Source organism: Propithecus coquereli, unplaced genomic scaffold (genome assembly GCF_000956105.1).
Source record: "Propithecus coquereli isolate 6110/MARCELLA unplaced genomic scaffold, Pcoq_1.0 Scaffold1152, whole genome shotgun sequence".
In the NCBI taxonomy this organism is placed as follows: domain Eukaryota; kingdom Metazoa; phylum Chordata; class Mammalia; order Primates; family Indriidae; genus Propithecus; species Propithecus coquereli.
The window spans coordinates 349,609-369,266 of record NW_012135548.1 but is presented as its reverse complement, the minus strand read 5'-3'; the positions used below and the strand labels follow the sequence as shown (position 1 = coordinate 369,266).

The following is a 19,658-nucleotide window of genomic DNA, read 5'->3' as shown; positions in this document are numbered from 1 at the left end:
TGGGGAAAATGCCTGGCAAAGTCAGGTGGGTGAAATTTCCAGACAAGTGTCTTTTTTAAAAGGTAAATTATTCATCACACACATTCTCTGTTTTCAGACCATAAACCGACCATCCTGTTTCCAGCAGAGCATGTGCATGCATGTATACATGTGTGTGCGTGCACCTGTGTGCATACGTGTGTGTGCGCACATGTCCCTCTCGTTTCCTGCTTTTGAACAGCAGAGACAGATGCTATGCTGCTCTGCTTGGCATCACTCCGGGTCCTGCACCAAACGTGGGCTAGCCGGGGGCACGAGTGGGCCGTTCCAGCCTTGCTTGGCACTGCCAGGCTGAATTAAACTTTTTAAAACTTTCTGCTTGTAGCAAAATGTTTCTGAGTGAAAACAACAGACGGAGAATGATCCATACCCTGTGCTACATTCCAATTATAAAAGCGCCTGAGTCATCCACTCAGAAATAATGGGCCCTGATTTGCAAGCTGTTCGGCACACATTCTGAGTGTTCCTCGTTTATGGTCAAGATGCACAGAAAACCCACTCAGACCTGGGCCTCTTCCTTTCATTCCCTGGTCCTGGATCTGTCAGACAAAGGACCAGGAGAGGAGAAGAAGAGAAGAGCCAGCAGTGGCCCTGGGGCCACAGGGGCTGCAGACAGTGGGTTAACCAAAGCCTGTTGCTTGTGGCCCTGGCGGTGAATTCGGTGAGACTTGTACCTGTCCAGGGGGACAGAGAAATCCCACAGCTGTCTGGGAAGCGTGCAAACTACTGCCAGCGGGAGAAGCCTCCGCACCATATGCCCCGGCCACCCTGGTCATCGAGGGGGCTGCCCTGGCCCCATGCCCAGAGCAGCTTCATCCTGCTGCCCCCGTAGGCAGTGCCCAGCTTCCCCGGGAGGCGGCTGCGGGGCGAGGCATTAACAGGGGTGCGCAGGCAGGCTCAGCTCTGGGCAGGACGGGGAGGGCCGCAGTGGCTGGTGGAAGAGCAGAGGGCAGGGGCTCCCGCAGCAACAGCCTCCTGAGGGGAAGCTGCCCGCCGAGTTCTTGGCTTCCGAGAGGCGAGGAGCCAGTGTGCTTGCCCTGCATGCCAGCTCTGGTGACCGGTTAAGCAGGACTCAGAGACAGCAACACAGCGCAAAGCAGCTCTTGTGACACACTGTGCTGGGCCCTGTCCACGGGGCTGCAGGGAGCCGCCTCCCAAAACGCCCGCGGGCAGCCAAACCCAGGCTGAAGTGGGGCAGGGAAGGCGCTAGGGGCTCCGGGCGGGCGGTGCCCCTAAGCTCAGCATGTGCACAGGACTTTTTGACCTCTGACCCTTCAACTTGGCTCATCTGCCTTTCTGGAAAGCATTTCACTTCAGTGGGAAGCTGCTGCCAGTTTGGAGGCCACGGGAGGGGCGGTACCATCAGGAGAGGCAGAGGGGCTGCTGCTGCGGGCTGGAGGGCTTTGGGGGTCCCAGCAGAGGCCTCCTGGGCTGGCTGCTCCCCACGCTCTGGGTTGGGACTTGAGCAAAGGCCCAGCTAGGTTGGTTCCCTGATGCGTGGCACTCTGGGCCCACTGTGGGCTGCAGGTAACAGCCTGGAGCCCCCCGCAGCGGGTGCTGGCCCTGCAGCCGCGGTGCATGGCGGGCCAGGCTGCAGCCAGCCCAGCTGGCAGGAACTTGGCTCGCCCCAGGCAGGAGGGGGCCAGAAGGAGGACAGAGAGAGAGCCAACAAATGACTTCACAAACAAAAGCTGACTTTTGGAAACCCAATGCAGGAGAGTGGATGATTTGATTACAGCCCGTCTTTAAAATTGAAGCCAACAGTGCTGGCTGAGGAGGGCCGAGCTTCTGCATAATTGAGCAGGAAAGTTCACTGCCAAGATGGGAAGCGCTCCCGGCAGTGCTTGGGCAGGGCCTGCTCCCTGCGGCCCTAACCGCACCAGCAAGACGGGACAACGGCAGGCGTCGAGGGCCGGTGCAGGTCACCGGCACGTGAAGGGGACCCAGGACAACAGCTTCGTCACACTCTTGCCCAGTACAGCATCTGTGGCACCAGGGGGACTCTGGTCACCCCAGGGCTCGGGCACACGGGGAGTTTGGCGAGTGACCAACATCCACCTGTCTGGGACTCTAGCCCCAAGCAAACGACACCTCCCAAAGCCATTCAGAGTTCTAAAACGAAGGCGGAATGGAAAGTGCATTTGGGAGCCCTCTCGGGAATGCGAGTGGTGGGACACCAGGAGCGCTGGCCTTCCCCGGGGGTTCTGCACCCCTTTTTCCCCCAAGAAAAGACACGTACTTGCCGGCCGCGTAGACTTCTGCAGTATCGAAGAGGTTGATGCCGTTGTCGTAGGCCAAGGTCATCAGCTGCTCCGCCATCTGAAACGAGAGCACCAGTGCTGTCCTGCCACTGGGGGGCCCAGGGGCTCCCCCTCTCAGCCTGGGAGGCCCCCCTCGTGCCGGGCCCTGCGCCTGGGGCCTGACAGGCTCCTCCCGGCTCTGCTGTGCCCGCTCCTGCTGCAGGACGGGGAGGGAGGCGCTCTCGGTAACAGATCAGCGAGAAGAACAAAGAAGGCAAAATGAATGAAGAAACAGTCCACAGACTGTGAACTTCTTAAGGGCCGAGACCCCCATCAGTTGGGGACCTCACAGGATTTAGCCCCTTTCCTGGGTTGGTGTCCCCCCAAAATTCATGTCCACCCAGAACGTCAGAATGTGATCTTATTTGGACCTTTGCGAATTAGTTGGAATTAGTTGAGATGAGGTCATTCTGCATTAGGGTCTGACCCTAAATCCTTATAAGGACATGACTGATGTAAGAAGAGAAGACAGTCACAGAGAAGTCCCGGTGTCAAGGGCAGCAGAGGCTGCAGTGACGTGTCTGCGAGGCAAGGACCACTGGCAGCCACCGGGGAGAGGCATGAGACCTTCTCCCTCAGAGCCTCTCTGGGGAGCGTGGCTCCGCTGACCACCTGACTTCAGACCTCTGGCCTCCAGCACTGTGGGAGAATAAATTCCTGTTGTTTTAAGCCACCCAAGTTGTGGCACTTAGTTATGGCGGCCCGAGGAAGCCGGCATGGCCACTGGAGGGGCTGGACAGACCCCGGCAGAGCGACCAAAGCCACAGCTGTGCGCTCGGCTGTGCCTTGCTGCGTCCTTCCTGCAACGGCACCGAGACCACAGTATTATTTTCTGTGGATGGAGAAACTGACGTGCCGCATAGACAGACCAGCTCGCACGCGGCGGGGCGGAGGGCCGTCTGGCTTTGCTGGCGTCCCTCCAGCGCCCAGGGCTCCAGCCCTGTTGGAGGCGCTGTGGTGGCGGCTGCCACTGTAAACACTGCCCAAGGGCCAGACTTGTTCCCGGGCTGCCGCCGGGCGTGCTGTGCTCCAGGAGCCAAGAAGGAGCTACTGGTCGTGGGGCTGAGGACCGAGGAGCCCGGGGTGCCCACCTGCAAGCATGACAGCTCCCGCCAAGAGGCAAGAGAAGAAGGCGTCCCCAAATGCTTCTGTCCCCAAGTGTCACACTGCTGTAAGCTCAGCGCAGAGCACTAGGCCTCCCTCCCCGGTGAGCCCAGGGCGGAATGGAAACTCCATCTGACTCTCCAGAACCGCAGGACACAGGCAGCTGGTGCGGCCTCGCCCACCTTCCCCGGTACTGAGCCCGGAAGCCCAGAGCCCAGGCAGGTGTAGAGAGTGAGGACAGTGTCCTGTGGGGACCTGTGGGGTGGGCGCCCAATTGGTGCCTGTGGGAAGGGGGCCAGGTGCTACCAGATGCCCCAATTTTTTAAGAGAAGCCAGAAATCCAGGGTGTTTGGGGGGTGGGGTACGGAGACTCCCAGCCTAGTCAGCACTAATCCCCAGACATTCCGGACACCGCAGCCGCAGCCCGGGGCTAAGCCCCGTGAGTCAGTGGCTGTAGTTTGAGTTGGGAAGCCCAGGGGGAGGCTGGAGCTTGAGTGCATGGTCTCAAACACACGGGCGCTGCCGTGCGCCCCTGAGCCGCCTCCCCCTGGATGCTCCCGCCCTACCCTGGCACCTCTTCCCGGCCAAGGCTCCAGCACGCGCGGCCTGTTCACTGCCTCATCCCAGTCCGTCCTGAGTCAGGGACCCAGACCCATCCCCCAGCAGGGCCTGAGTGAGGCCCAGGAGGGCACGGTGGCCCAGGGCGCATGTTTCTCCTGCAGGGCATCTGAGAGGAGCATGCTACAGGTATTCTTTTGCACTTTGATTTTTTTTTTTTTTGCTTATAATACATTCTGGAAACTGATCAATGCCAGCTTATGGAGATCTCCTTCAATTTCTTTAAGTTAAATAAATTTACTGTATTTATTAAAAATTTTAAAGTTATGGTAAAATATACATAACAAGAAAGCACATTTACATTGCTGTGCAGCCCTCACCACCCTTCACCTCTGGAACTTCTTCATCTTCCAAAACGGAAACTCTGTCCCCGTCAAACACTAACTCCCCGCTCCCTCCCCGACCCTGGCACCCGCCATTCTACTTTTTTGTCTCTATGAATTTGGCTACTCCAGGGACCTCATGTAAGTGGAGTCATACGACATGTGATTGGCTTATTTCACGGGACACAATGTCCTCAAGGTCCGTCTGTGTGTGGTAGCGTGTGTGGGAATTTCCAGGGCTGGGTTTTGAAGGGAGTTTAGGAGTTTGCTGGGCAGGCAAGGGGAGAGTGGGTGGGGAGGGGGTGCTGCGGTGTCTGCTTCCTCAAGGTCCTGCCCACCCAGTGCTCAGGTCAAGGCCCTGGGCGCCCTCCTTGACTCGCCTTCCTCTCACGCTAGTGTGAGACTTCAGCTCCCACTGTCAGCTTCCTCCCGCAGACAGACTCCGGCTCTGACCGCTCGCCCACTTCCACTGTGCCCACCCTGCTCCAAGCCCCCAGCCGCTCTCAGCTGGCTTCTTGCAGTTGCCCCCTAACTCTCCCTGCTCCTGCCCCTGCCCCACCAGGCAGAGCCTGGTCCGTCACCTGCGGCCTCAGCGCCAGAAACGCAGGCTGCTCGGCTCCACCCAGACCTGCCACACCCAGGTCTGTATTTTAGGCAGATCCCCAGGGATCTGCATTAAACTTTGACAAGCCCCACTTCACCGGCTATTCCTGGCGCAGCCAGACCAGCCTTTGAAGTCCTTAAGGCAGGTTGAATTACCTCTCTGCTAAAACCCTCCCGTTTTAGCAGATGATCATCCCACAGATGATCAAAGCCAAAGTCCCTGCCAGATCTGTACCTTGACCCCTGACCCTATCTCCTGAACCCCCTTGTTCCCCCAACACTCAGCCTTAGGGCTCCACCTTTGCTGCCTCCTTGCCCCCGGAATGCTCCTCTCCTGCAGCACCCCATGGCTCACTTGCTCACCTGCCTCCTGGCTGCCCTGCAGCGACGGGAGCCCACACCCCAGCCCTCCCTTCTCTCTGCTCTATCGTCCTGTTCTCTGTGGTCAACTAAATAATGCACCCCAAATGTATAGGTCCCTGGAACCTGTGAATGTCACCTTAGCTAGAAAAAGGGACTTTGCAGGTGGAATTAAATTAAGGATCTTGAGATGGGGAGACTGCCCTGGATTACCTAAGTGGGCCCTAAATGCCAGCACGGGTGACCCTAGGAGAGGCAGACGGAGATTCGATACACACAGAGGAGGAGAAGGGAATGTGAGCACGGGGCCAGAGACAGGAGCGAGGCGTCCACAAGCCAAGGAACGCCAGCAGCCCCCAGAAGAGGCAGAGGCAGGAAGGATTCTGCCCCAGAGGGAGCGCACCTTGCTGACACCCCAATTTAGGCTCGGGGATTCTGATTTTGGCTTCTGGCCCCAAGAACTGTGGGAGGACACATTCCTATTGTTTGAAGCCACTCTGTTGGCGGCTAATTGTTACAGCAACCACAGGAAACTCATGCACTCTCCACCGCACGTTTAACCATCGGAGATGGTGACACACCTGCTTCCTCACCAGCCGTCCCCCTTGCTAGAAAGACAGTGGCCTGAAAGGGGCAGAAAGTGGGCACCTGGCAGGCGTTCAGCAAGCACGAGTCCAGTGGAGACACCTTCCAGCTGGCTCTGGTGGCCTCTGGATCGGCCACTCCCCCCTCCTCACTGCCCAACAGACTATGAACAAAGGTCTCAACAGCCCCGACTCCAGGGCACGACGCCCCTGAACACGCCTGGTTCCCTCCGCAGGAGGAAAGCCCGGGTACTTCGCAGAAACCTACGGCCACAGACCCCTGAAGGCTCGCCAAGCAGCAGGATTAGCACCGTGACACACAAGATGTCAGTCACAACCTCACCTGTCCCCGAGCACAAGGGAAGACCTAAGTACAATTCCAGTTACACCCAGGAGACACCTTGGATGGTTGGACACAAGAAAGACAATGAGGGAATCGGGGATTTTTAGGGCTGTGCTTTCTTAATATTTTTTATGGCTGAGATGTTAGAGTAATTCCTCCTGCAGGTTTCCGTGTGCATGCATGCCGTTTCCCTAGAAACTGCAACTCTATGTGCATAGACATGTGTGCTCTGTGTTTTCCACCTGCTTTCTCTCATGCTATTCTTCAAAACACGACCTCTGGAGACCTGTGCTCGTGGGGGGCGTCCTAGTCCATTTCACGGAGCCTATATCTTGTCACTTTTGGGTTCTTTCCAGTGTCAGCATACCAGAAATTAAAGTCAGAAGGACACTTAGGAGACATAGAGGCCGCCTCCCTGTCACCTCCACCCCAGGGACAAGGACTCCATGCCCACTCCAGGACGGCTACTCCAGGGCTGAGAGCTGGCCACAGGCTTTGAGGCAAAGAGCCCCAGGGGGAGCCCCCTTTACCACCCACATGTGACCTCTGGCACCTGCTTACACCCCAGAGGCTCAGCTTCCCTGAAATGGCGATACCACCTACCTCTGGGTTGTCAGAGATTAAATGAGATGATAAATGTAACGTTCTCAGCCACTACTCCTATTAAATTTTTATTGCCCTGCCTGTCTTGAACACATGCTTCCGACAGGGAGTTTTCTACCCGAGCTGCAGCGTCAGGTCACAGAGAGGGCACCTAACGGGACGGCTGGAAACCTGACCCTGACCGCGACAGCTCCTGCACGTGGCCGCGTGATCTTCGGTTTACTGACACTGTCTGCCTCCCTCCTCGACTTCTCGTGAGCATCAGCGGAGAAGGCGATGGCGTCCTATAAACTAGGGGCTCTGCACCGTGCCACGTGAGACTGGGTGCCACTCCCGCCCCACCGGGAAGTTCATCCCACTCCTGGGCAGGCTTGTGTTTTGCCCCTGCTGTGGCACAGAACAAGGCTGAGCTTCTGTCTGCACGACAGCCCTGCAGATACTGGCAGACAGCTGCCATGACCCCACAGAACGGGGACATCCAGCCTTTTTCTGTAAAGGGCCTGTGGCAAATACTTAGGCTTTGTGGGCCGCGGTCTCTGCCGCCGTCACTCAGCTCTGCCCTCGCGGGGTGGAAGCAGCCGCAGACAACGAGGAAATGGATGGGCGCGGCCGTGCGCCGATAAAACCTTCCTTGCAAAAATAGGCTGCGGAATTCACAGACAGGAAGGAGATCAGAAGGGCTGGGGAGTTATTGCTTAAGGGTGTGGAGCTTCTGTTTGGGGTGATGACAAATTTTGGAAACAGATAGTGGTGATGGTTGTAGGGCAAGGTGCACGTACTTAATGACACCGGCCTGCACACTTAAAAAAGGTTAAAACGGTAAATTTTTGGTTTCATATATTTAATAAAAAATTTAAAAACTAAAAAGAAAAGCAGCCCAGGATGGTTCTTGCTCCTTAGCTGGCTGAGACGGAGCAGGCAGCCAACCAAGGAATAAAACCCTCGGTGTTCTTCATCCGGGCTGCAGCCCGTGAGCCTGTCGCACCTGACATACTGATTTGTTTTTGACACTAACTGTAGGATTTAATGCAAAAATTCCCGCCCCTTCACTCAGCCATTTTTCACGTGCCACAACCTTCCAGAACCCTGACTCTTCGTCTGTTGTGTCCTGTGTCCTTCTGGCTTGGTGTCATCTAGAAATAACCTCCAACATCCTCATGCACGTCACTCTGTTCCTCGCGGAGATGCTGAGGGCCAGGGCCAGCTGGGGCTGCCACTGGATCTTAGGGTGTGACTGAGCTGTTGGTGACGGAGTCACCTAGTTGGATGTTTCTGCCCGTCTCTGTGTCTTTCCCATAAGGACATCACGTGCCATGTGGCTAATGCTATTTGGAAATGAAGTCACACTCCTCTACGGAATTCTTCCACCCGCTGCTTTAGCAATCACACTGAGAGGAAAACAAGGCTGACTCAGGCAGCCTTGGAGAGAACCACGTGGGCCCTACGGGTCCCACTGAACCAGTGTGGCGGGCTTAGGGAAGGCCATTCCCTTCACCTTAAAAACTCCTGACTTTACCTGAGACAGCCCGCACCTAGCAACCCCAAGGCAAGGGCAGAGGGTTCTATGACCAGCTACTGTCTCAGAAATGAAAATGACCCCAAACACAAACTGCATGCATTTACATTTTGATAGAAGCAAAGCTTTTCCTTGGAAAACAAACCAAGCAATCACAGCTAATGAGGTCTCGAGTCAGCTCACTTATTAATTTTTAAATGCGACCTTTCGCACAGTAAATAGGGCAAACGCGGAAACTGCTTCTTGTGCAGATGCCCAGAGCTCTCTGAGCAAACGCCACTGCTCTCATTTCCAAGACACGGCCTGGCTGTCCAGAGGGCGCACCAGGCCGGGAACATGCCATCCCACCCCTTCCGAGACCCAGGGGCGTCTCCTTGGCGTTCACCCCTGCACCCCGACTGACAGAAGCCCCGGCAGACACATTCGACTGCAATGGACACGACTCATGACAGTTGCTGGAAACGTAGTCAGGAGCTTGGTGAAATGTAAATGTGCTCAGATTCCCCAGCTTGCAGGAAAACTGCCGAAGCTGCTTTCTGAATGACCCCAACAGGCATGCGTTGAGGCTTCAAACTCACGTGGGTGGACTCCTTAGGGCAGCTGAGGTCTGCATCTGGCTGTACAGTTTGGAGAATGTGTGCTCTGCAGTCTGCTCAGCAGTGGGGTCGGTGTCACCCGTGGGAGTAATCTGAGCTCCAGGGAGCTTTAGGGACTTGCTGAGGCCCCAAGGCACCCAGCTCCTAGGTGGGGGCATCTTCTTTGGCCACTGCCGCTCAGCTTTCTGGTGTCCCACAGGGGCAGGGCCCCTCACAACACAGAAGGAGGGGGCTGCCACGCTGGCTCCCAGGAGCACATGCTCACTTTTAGGCAGCAGACTTAGCCACGTGCCCGGGAGAGCCCTCCCGGGGACCTGGGGTGTCGCGGGAACCCAGTCTTACCTCATCGGTGATCTGGCCTCCAAAGGTCACCCAGGTTCCTGGAAGGAGACACACAGGCTCAAGTCAGAGAACCTGGCAGGGGTCCAGATTCCTCCAGTGGGTGCCAGACCTCGGGCTGCAGGGCCCAGGGGGCAGCCACAGGTGGCCACGCTGTGCTGCTCTGTGGTGAGCGTGTCCTCGGTGTGTGTGGACACTTGGCCTTCAGGACAAGACTTGCTCTCTTGAGGCCATCAGAGTGAGGGGACAAAAGGCTCCAGAGCAGGCAGCCGGCTGCAGGCCCTGGAGGCTCGTCGTGACTTGTGCTGATGAGGCTCTTATTGCAGGGACATGCTGCAGGCGATAGCACGGGGGACGGCTCCCTGAAAACACGCAAGGTCTGACAGCCATGGCCTCGTGCTCCTGCGGGTACGAGGACAGGCGGGTGCGGGGGCAGGCAGGGCGGCACACTGTGTGCGGCACGGAGGTGGAGAACGGTGTGTTCCGGGAGGAGAGCTCGCATGTGGACAGAGAGGGGAGAGCACAGAACCTCATGGCCCTGCATGAGCGACTCCAGTTTTACAGGTCGGGGCAGGGGCTCGTGTGCAAAGGGCCCCACTGTTCCCCTCGCCTGCTCTGCCAAGGCTGTACCCCTGTCCCCTCTCTCCCCCAGTCCCCTCTCCTCTGCCTCTTTGTTGCCCTGGCAACTGAGACCCCAGAGTCCTAGGCTCTGGGTGCGGCTACCCCCTGGGGGGTGCTGAGGGTCAGGCCACCCACCTCCCTGGGGGGGCCCACTTCAGTCCGTGCCCGGCCCTCCTGCAGCCCTGCTTCCTCTGCTGGTGCTGCCCCGAGGGCGCCCCACACTCACCGAGCCCCAGGCAGGAGACCCGCAGGCCGGACTTGCCCAGGTTCCTGAAAAACAAACGTGGGTGAGTTCTCGGCCCCAGGCAGGCCCCACCAGCCAGCCCCCTCCCGCTCCCACCCGGTCCATATGTGTCCTGAGGCTCCAAAAGGCACCGGGGCCTTTGGAGAAAGGCTGTTGCTCCCTGGCCCCTGGGGGGAAGTGCCAACTGTCCCCTGGCCCACCCAGGGCATGGCCATGCTGCTGGTAGGGGCCCTGCTGGTGACCAACAAGGACAGATAAGAACGCATGGGACGCTGTCTTGTTTCACAGGCCGAAACGTGGCTGATTTCAGCCCTGTGGCGCCATCCACAGGATGTCCCCTCGCTGAGAAGTCTCCTCTCCCCTCTTTTCCAGAGGCCAGTGGTTCTGTCTGTCCACTCCTCTGTCTGAGGACAGGGAGAGGACATTCCCACTCAGCCTGGACCACACGGCCTGTGGATCCGCCCCTCTAGCGCGGGGGCCCCAGAGCCTGGCAGACACGCTCATAACAGGCTGCCCGGGGCTCCGTCACAGGGCCACTGAGGCGTCTGCCCCATGGTGGCTCCCCAGAGTCCACAGGAAGGGGCCTCAGGCTGTGTCATCAACATCCTTGGGAGGTGGTCAAGGACTGGCATGCCCGCCTGCCGGGGGCAGCAGCAGGCCTGGCAGTCGCAGGCATCTCGCACCAGACCCTCCCGCACCCCTGTGCACAGGCGCTGTGTGTGTCGCGATACTGTGATTCCCATGTCACGGAGGATCTGGGATCCCCCCCAGGTAGTTGGTTCCCGGCTCACGCGCCTCACGGAGGTGGCACCCACCCCGTCCTGTTTAGGGGGACCCAGGGCCAGATGGTACCCTGGGCCAGATGGTGTCAACTGCCCAGATGGTGCAGTTGACAAGTGGTGGGTCTCACAGCCACAGCCAGGTCCTGACCCACCTGGGGTCGGACTCCACTTCCCTTGCGGGATCCTGTGGGAGTCAGAAAGCCACGAGATGCCACAGGGAGAAGCCCAGCTCTTCACCCAAGGGCCCTGGCATTTCCCGGGGCTGCCACACTCCTAACCGCAGCCGACCCCACGCCCTCAGTTTACTCCCTTTCCTGTCCGAGCCTGGCCCCTGGGAGGGCGTCGTGGGGCTGGAGCCTGACTCTGACCCTCCACAGCCTCAGTTTCCCTGGTTACCAGACTCCTGGCCCTCACCTACATCACGAGTGAATACAGTACTTGTAAGCAGTCTGAAACAGGTGAACGTGTCACCCAATTGAAGGTAGTTTTAAATGACCTAGGTTTATTTTAAAATTTCCCATTAAAACCGGTCCAGCCACCAGCCTCCTGCTCTTTCGGGGCGGCTGGGATCCCCTAAGGGGGAACACACGAGCAGCTGGTGCCTCTTTCGGGAAGGGGAGGCTCAGGCCATGGCTGTGGGCAGAGGCTCTGAAGCCAGAGCTCAAATCCTGGTTTGACGTTCCTGGACAGATGACCCTGGCATTTTGTGTAACTGCCTGACACCTCCACATTCTCATCTGCAGAATGGGCTCACGATGCTGCCTTTCTCACCAGGCTGCCATGAGGATTAAATGAAAAGATGTCTGTTCCCAGGGCACAGGACATTGACTCACACGTGTCTTGTTAAAGGGGCAGGGCGGCCAAGGGAGACACAGCACGGGACGTGGCAGGGTGGATGCTTCTTTATACAGAAACAACAGTGGACAAACTGAGCAGGCTTTAACTACTACCGTGTCGAAAGGGAATGGAAGTTTCCTTTTGTTTTTCTTCCTCTCCTTATACATCAGTGAAATAATCTAACGGTACCCTCAGTATTGCTCACGTGCTGCCACCCAGAGCGACGTGTGCCTATGGCTGCTGGGAAGAAAGAGCCAGTTGTGTTACTTATAGATGCTGCATGAGCCAGGTCTGCTCAGTCGTTCAGGCAGTTTCCCAGGCGAGCTAGGAAGAAACTGGTGAGAGATTGCAAAGTTGCTTGGGAGGGTCCAGTCACGCAGTGAAGGGACCGAAGGCTCTGATCAGTGGCTCCCAGCGGCGCTGGGTCATCAACCCCTTGGAGAACTGCCCAAGGCCCCTCCCTGGAAATATGAGAGACGTGAATACCCTCGGGACTTTGTAACGTCTGGGCATTTGCAGACCCCGGACCCCACCGGGTGCCCAGAGGGAGGCGGGGCCCCCACCTCTGCAAACCACTTCCACGAGGGCCATGGGAGCAACGTCCTGACCCGGCGCTGTCGAAGGCCAGGTTTTAGGCTTATCCTGAAAATGTCCCTTTTGTCAGCGCAACGTGCTGCACGTTGAGGGATGGAGCAGTTCAGCAGCAGACAGGTGAGGACACCCAACCAGAGGCTGCGCACACCCACGTCGGGGTTAAAGAGCAGAGACACCTTTTCCCGCCAGTTTGCGGAGGGTTGGCCAAAGTGGCTCCTACTCCCTGGTCCTTATCTGTTCCCAGTTTGATCGGCATGAAACAGACCCGCTTTCCCGGACAGGCTCGGAGTTCTGTCCTGTGCCGGGGTGGGGACCCAGGACGTCTGGCTCTCCAGCCGCCTTCCCACCCACCAGCCACAGGAGTGATTTAACAAAACTAGGACACACACGATGCTGCAATTACCCTGCTCGACTTGTTTCCCTGTTACAGTGACGGTATTGGATCTGCCATCCGCTGCCAGGCCTCGGGAGAAGGAATGAGAAGGGACAGGGCACCTCCGGGCAGAAAGCTCTGCAAAGACGGCTGCTCAGCGGGGTGGGACACACTGCACGTTTCAGCTGGTCTGGCGGGGGCTGCTGACACGTGGCCACTCAAGACTTTCCAGACACGAAATCATTTCCTACAGATGTCTTCCCCCTAATTAAAACTTGACATAATGATAAAATCGCTGGTCCGAATCTCTAAACCCAAATACTGCTGGCTTCATTAATTGGCCTCATGTCTCTCTCATGGTCTGGAAAAATGGCTAATGAGGACACAGACGTAACCTTTGCCAGAAGAAAGCGCTAATGCCCATCACGCGGCCCCTGAACACGTCACACCCCTAAACACAGCACTTCAGACTTTGTGAAGCCGGAGCTGGGAGGCTCCAGGAAATTACGGACCCTTCTAAAAAGAGGAGTTCAGGGCCTTTCATTTCAGCCCTCTGGGCTGGGGACAAAATTTGATCGGGTGAAAGGAAGCACCATCCCCTTCGTTAGCTGGTCTGCGGAGTGCGGGAGACAGACGCTTCCTGGTAGCGTCTTGCTGCCCGTCTGCTATAATGCGCCGCCCAGTGCAGCTGCCCGTCCTGTTCCCAGACTCCAGGCTCCCTAAGGACGGGCCTGGGCTTCCATGTCTTTGTCTTCCACCTGGAGCTGGTAGTGGCAGGGTCCCAGCAGTGCTGTTTTGGGATGATGCTGGGGTATAATTTGGGGGTGAGAAGCCCAGGCCCTCGGGGCAGACCCTTGGGACTAAATGCTGGCTCTCCGCTTGCCTATCAGGCTTGGCCTCCTCCTACCCTGCACTGAGCACCTTCCTGGCCTCTGGCAAGAGCTCGGCACCTGCGGGCCGTGTCAGGTCGCTGGCAGCTGTGCCTGGACCATGCCGCTGGGGAGGGCCAGCTTTCTAGGGAGGTGATCAGAGTTGGGGGGAGGTGGGATCAGGTCCCACCCTCAGTCCCTGCAGCCCTCACGCTGCACCCAGCTGTGGCCCTGGGACAGTCGCAGTGGAGCAACTTGTGACAGGCCCCCCATGAGGCAGGATGGGACAGGTGCTCTGCATGGAGGCCTGATGGGTCACGCTTTGGGCTCCGAGTCCCGTTTCAGCCACTAAGAAACCACGCATCATCCTACAGAGATACGAACCTGCCTCCCTCCCCCGACAGCACCAAGGAAAGCTCCCTGGGCCTTTCCAGGTGTACGGCTTTGTGTGCTCCTCCCTCAGACAGGTGGGGGCCTGCAGTCGGGAAGTGCTGGGGCTGGGATTTGAATCCCGGTCCTCAGACTGCAAACCCACCCCCCCAAGGAACACTTCCCTTCACTGGCTGGCTCACCCTCCCTGTCTCCAGCGTGCACGTGTGTATGTGCACGTGTGTACATGCACACACATAAGCACACACAGGCACACATATGGTCACCGTGAGTGCTCATGCTCTTTGAGAGCTACTCCTCAGTGAGTCTTAGGAGGGAAACCGTGTTAATAGCCACAGTTTCCCTGTACATAGTACTTTATATGTTTAGAAATAGTCTCACTGTTATTAACTCCTTGGATGATCCTAGGATTGACTTAAAAGTTGCAGCAGGGGGCCGGGCGCGGTGGCTCACGCCTGTAATCCTAGCTCTCTGGGAGGCCGAGGTGGGCGGATTGTTTGAGCTCAGGAGTTCGAGACCAGCCTGAGCAAGAGCGAGACCCCGCCTCTACTAAAATTAGAAAGAAATTAATCGGCCAACTAAAAATATATATACAAAAAAATTAGCCGGGCATGGTGGCACATGCCTGTAGTTCCAGCTACTCGGGAGGCTGAGGCAGTAGGATTGCTTGAGCCCAGGAGTTTGAGGTTGCTGTGAGCTAGGCTGATGCCACGGCACTCACTCTAGCCCGGGCAAAAAGAGTGAGACTCTGTCTAAAAAAAAAAAAAAAAAAAAAAAAAAGTTGCAGCAGGTAACAGGTATCCAAACCAAAAAAAAAACAAAACAAAAAAACCCACGAGGGCTGTCTGGAAAGTATCCAGCCATTGTCAATACAACAAGAACAGTTGCCTGGCTGGATACTTTCCGGACAGGCTGTATATATATATATACATATATACACACACACATTCTGTTTACTCCTAGCTTTTGATGCCTACTTAACAAAAGACATAAACCCCCAGAACTTCTAGAGCAGAGCATTTCATTCTGCATTGTTCTCACTGAGCTTAATGGATGGGACCAAAAGTTTTTACCCCAGAGAGTCATTAAAGAATATTAAACTTCCCCAGGAAGGAAGGGATTTGAGCACAGAAGCAGGACCCCCGGATCCATTCCAGACTCATCTCCAGGAGGCAGCGGCTCAGGCGATATGGTTTCTGCATGGGGTCCAACTAGCCACAGACAGTTCTAGTTGTATCTGAGGAGAGTGGCCTGGGTTTCTAGCTGGTACTGGTGCCAAGAAGAAGAGCGTTGAGGGTCCATCCTAGTAACTGAAGTGTGTAGCTTAAACCTCTCCAAAACCAAAGTCTGCATTTGGGCTCAGTCCCCCACCTGGCTCCAGGTGCTGTGACGGCAGGTGGGGAGGGTGCAAAGGACGAGTGTGGGGCAGGGCCTCCCTCCCCAACTTTCTCTCATCAAGGCTACAGCCCCTCCAGGCCTCTCGGCACAGACCACCAAGTCTGACAGACAGGGATTCGCAGATTGTCTGGGCTCTCGAAGGTGGGCAGGAGGGGAGGGCAGCCCCCACCCTGCAAAGCCATCTGCCCCTCGTACCTATATTTCATGCCGTGCTGCTTCACACTGGCGTCCCCGCTGCACGGGAGGCTCTGCACCGACAGCTGTCCCAGGCTCCGGGCCACCATGGCCACAGCGCGAAAGCGGCCACGGGAGCCCAGGCTGGGGCTGCTGGCCGCAGGCCGGCCCAGCCGCTCCTCGGGGCCCCGGCCCTTGAGGCTGTGCTCCGAGCACACGAAGGACACCTGCATGTTGGCCCGCGCTCAGCCCCGGCTGCAGCCCCCGCCTCCAGGGCTCAGAGTCACCTGTCCCCTAGAAACCCTTTTCCCTCTGGGACAAGACTTTATCCCAGAAGGTGAGGAAGCTGCGAGGCGTTCCTTCCTGAGTGAGGATTTCCCAAGGCAGCGACGAGGAAAAGCTTGTGCGACCTCCGAGGGAAAGGAATCAGACGTCCAGGACTGTGCCAGAAATCACCTTCTTGAAGAGGAGCTGAAAGCTGGGGGGAAAGGGGTGCGTTTCTCTCCCCTCTCACATCTCTCTTGTCTCTGCAGGTCCTTCCTCTGTCCGCACCCTGGTCCAGCTCTGGCTGCCCAGGTCCCCAGCCCAGCAGTCTCCACAAGTGCTCGGCAGGGCTGGGCGGTGAGTTACTCCCGATGAGCGCGATTGCTTCCTTTGCTGGGAGAAGGGAGGGCTCCCTCCGGGGCGTCCTCGTCCTTGCTTGCTGAGCCCTGGCAGTGGCCTGGGGGCTGAGTAGGGCTGCTGTGACTCTCCTGGGGCAGCTGCTCAGGGGGTCTGGGGAGCAGCTGCTTTTGCAGCCACTCCCGGTCTGCACGCCGTGGGCTGCTGCGGCTCCCACCAAGTCAATTAGGCGACCAGGGCGAGGCACAGGCAGCGTCGGGCCATTCATTATTAATGAAGAAGGATGCACCAGCCTCCCGCCCTGGCTGTCCCCTGAGGCGTCACTGGCTGCTACAGGCTGACAGCCGCTGGGCCAGGACCAGCCCGAGGCCGGGGCAGGCACTGCAGCCGGGGTGGACGCCGCAGGCCGGACGTCGGAGCTTGTGTGGCAGCGGCTCCCAGCGAGGCGGTGCTGGCTCCCGCCAGAGCCCCCTGGAGCCAGTGTCCGGCTGCAGCTGCTACTGGTTCTTGCCTAGGAGAGTGGGGTGTCCTCCGGAGCTCGGCACAAGGAGAAGCCAGATCACCAGAAATGTGCAGAGGAGACCACTCTGTCTTGACGAGAATGGCACAGATGGCCCAGGGAAAGAAACCTCTGATAGTACTTAGCTTACAGCAGACACTCAATAAATATTCTGCAAGGATGAGTGAATGACTGAATGAATGAAGCCCCTCCCCCACTGTACTTCGTCCTCCTCAGCGTCTGGGGGGGCTGGCTTTGCCCCCTGACCCCAAGCATCCTCCTCACACCCTGCAGGGTGGGCCCTGGCCAAAGCTGCCTCCCAGGTCCCCTCTTGTCCTGTCAGGAGGAGCCGAGAAGGAGGAATGGGGTGCAGGGAGCAGGCGATGGGGGTCTAGCTGCTGCTCTGCTGCTCATCCGCTGTGTGATGTTAGGCGGGAGTCCTGCCCTCTCTGGGCCTCTGAGCTTCCACTGACAAAATGAAGGCATGACCCAAGGAGCTGCTCCATCCCGCCCAGCACAGCCCTGCAGGAACCTTCACACCTGCCGGCTGTCCTCTCTTTGCTCCCGACGGGACCCAGGAGAGCACCCACCCGAGATGTTCACACTGCATGGGACCGTGGCCCTGCCTTTTGACACAGAAGGTAAAAGTTAAGAATAAACCTTGTTCCGGTCCCGTCTCCCTGCTCACGGCTGGGCAGCCTCTCTGGGCCTCACTATTCCCACGTGCAAAACGCAGACCAGGAAAAGGCTCCACCAGTGGATCGAGGTGGAGGCCAGACAGCGGGTGCCAAGTGCTCAGACCTGGGTCTGGTCCTTGGGGTACCTCAGTATGTGTTCACAAGCGGTATATATTCTTTTTTTCTTTTTTTTTTTTTTTGAGATAGAGGCTCACTCTGTCACCCAGGCTGGTGTGCAGTGGTGGGATCACAGCTCACTGCAACCTCGAACTCCTGGACACATGCGATCCTCTGGCCTCAGGCTCCTGAGTAGCTGGGACGACAGGTGTGCACCACTGCACCTGGCTAGGTTTTTGTTCATTTTTTTTTAGAGTACAGGGTCTCACTATGTTGCCCAGGCTGGTCTTGAACTCCTAGCCTCAAGCAATCCTCTGACCTCAGCCTCCCAAAGTGCCAGGATTACAAGCATGAGCCACTGTGCCCAGCTTGAAATGATACATATTCTATGATATTGCAACATTAAGGAATGACTTTCCCACGTGGGAGTCAGCAGTAGGCCCAAGTGTGAGATACCCCCCACCCCCCGAATACCTTGCCCTGTGGGTCAACGTGGCCCTTGCACTCCCCATGAGCCTGGACCTGACTTGGGGGACAGGAGGCAGTCCGTGAGGGTGGAACCTGGACCTGGGGACAGAGGTCCGGGAGGGCAGAGCTGGTGCCTTTGCCAAGGACACCCTGACAGATCATGGGTGCCACTTACAGGGGTCAGCGAGGGCCTCTTAGCACCACCTGTGGGCCCGACTCTGCCCTCCTCCTGCAGCTGCTCACTTAAGCTGCAGGGCTGGCTGGCCTGGGTCCCTGCGCTCCCGGCAGGCTGGAGCCCTTCCCAAGCCCCTTGGGTGGACAGCTGCAGTGCTGACCTCATGTGCCAGCTGAGTCCCTCCTTGAGGCTGGACCCCGGGACTCAAGGACGACAGGCTCTGGCCTTTGGGAGCTCACGGGCCTGCCAAGGAAGCCACAGACGGCAAAGATTCTGCCTTTGGCCCCTTCCCGGGGCTCAGGGAAGTTTTCGCGCCGCACGGTTCTCTCTACTCGTGGGCTGCACAGCATCCCAACCTCCCCTAAATATGCAGAGCGGGAGCCAAAATGGAACTTGCTCAGACTATTTCACAGAATCTTTAAATATCACCCCCTGCCCTGATAATAAAGGGATCGCATTTATCTGTTCAAAGAGCTTGGAGTGCGCACCGTGCACCTGCTCGCGCGGCGCTCACCGTCCAGAGCAGCGCTGCTCAGTCTCTGATCAGGACACCGGGGGAGCGTATTGCAAATGCAGACTCCCGGCCCCACCCGGACCTACGCGATCGGCGGCTCTGGGTCTGGGCCCGGGAGGGTGTGTTTTTACCAAGAGCTTCGAGTGATGCTACGCGTGCCGGCCTGGTGAGATGCACACGTCCTCCCTTCTTCCTCACACACCCCCTCTGTGCTCCGGCAAGCCCTCGGGTCCCAGGAGGGCTGGCGTCCTACTGCTCCCCAGGGGCTGCTCTTAGCCAGATGGTGTGCTTTAGGTAGCACCGAGTGAAGTGAGATTCACAGGACTCTTAGTCACCACAGTGTAAAATGTCATCTGCCTCACCACATGACCCAGCAAGCCCACTGCTAGGTATGTACCCAAAGAACTGAAAACGTACGCCCACAATAAAGACCTGAACACGAACGTCCGTAGCAGCATTATTCACAATAGCCAAAAAGTGGAAAGAACCCAAATGCCCATCAACTGACAAATGGATAAACAAATGTGGTATGTCCATATGATGAAATAGTATTCAGCCATAAAAAGGAAGTATTGATAACATGCTGGAACGTGGAAGAACCTTGAAAACATAATGCTAAGTGAAAAAGCCACTCACGAGAGACTGTCATATGATTGCATTTATATCAAATGCCCAGAATAGGTAAATTCAGAGAGACAGAAAGTAGAGTAGTGGTTGCTGGGGGGTGGGGGGTGATAGGTAGAGGGTACGGGGCTTCTTTTGGGGGGTGATGAAAATGTTCTAGCACTGTGGCAATTTCTGCACAACTCTGTGAATACACTGAAACTACTGAATTGTATACTTTAAACGAGTAAATTGTATGGTATGTGAGTTATAGCTCAATAAAGCTGTGACTAAAAAAAGAAAGTCACCTGCTTAAAAGCCTCTGGGTCTTTGTTTCTGCTGTTCCCTGTGGGAACGCCTTTCCTGTTTCTGTG

The 19,658-nt window shown here is 57.1% G+C and overlaps 1 protein-coding gene across 5 annotated transcripts in view; it reads right to left on the bottom strand.

Annotated features, from left to right (window-relative positions):
• Positions 1 to 19,658, bottom strand: part of LOC105821139 (voltage-gated potassium channel subunit beta-2) — a 62,786-nt gene that overhangs the window by 11,466 nt on the left and 31,662 nt on the right. For 3 of the 5 annotated variants that reach the window (XM_012657788.1, XM_012657805.1, XM_012657770.1), the window contains 3 exons: positions 10,176 to 10,219; positions 9,332 to 9,369; positions 2,279 to 2,358 (listed from right to left, as the gene is read on the bottom strand). In XM_012657788.1, the coding sequence (XP_012513242.1) occupies positions 2,279 to 2,358; positions 9,332 to 9,369; positions 10,176 to 10,219 (162 nt within the window). Of the gene's footprint in view, positions 1 to 2,278; positions 2,359 to 9,331; positions 9,370 to 10,175; positions 10,220 to 15,631; positions 15,844 to 19,658 lie in introns of those variants that run through there. The other 2 variants (XM_012657779.1, XM_012657796.1) reach the window with 1 other exon arrangement.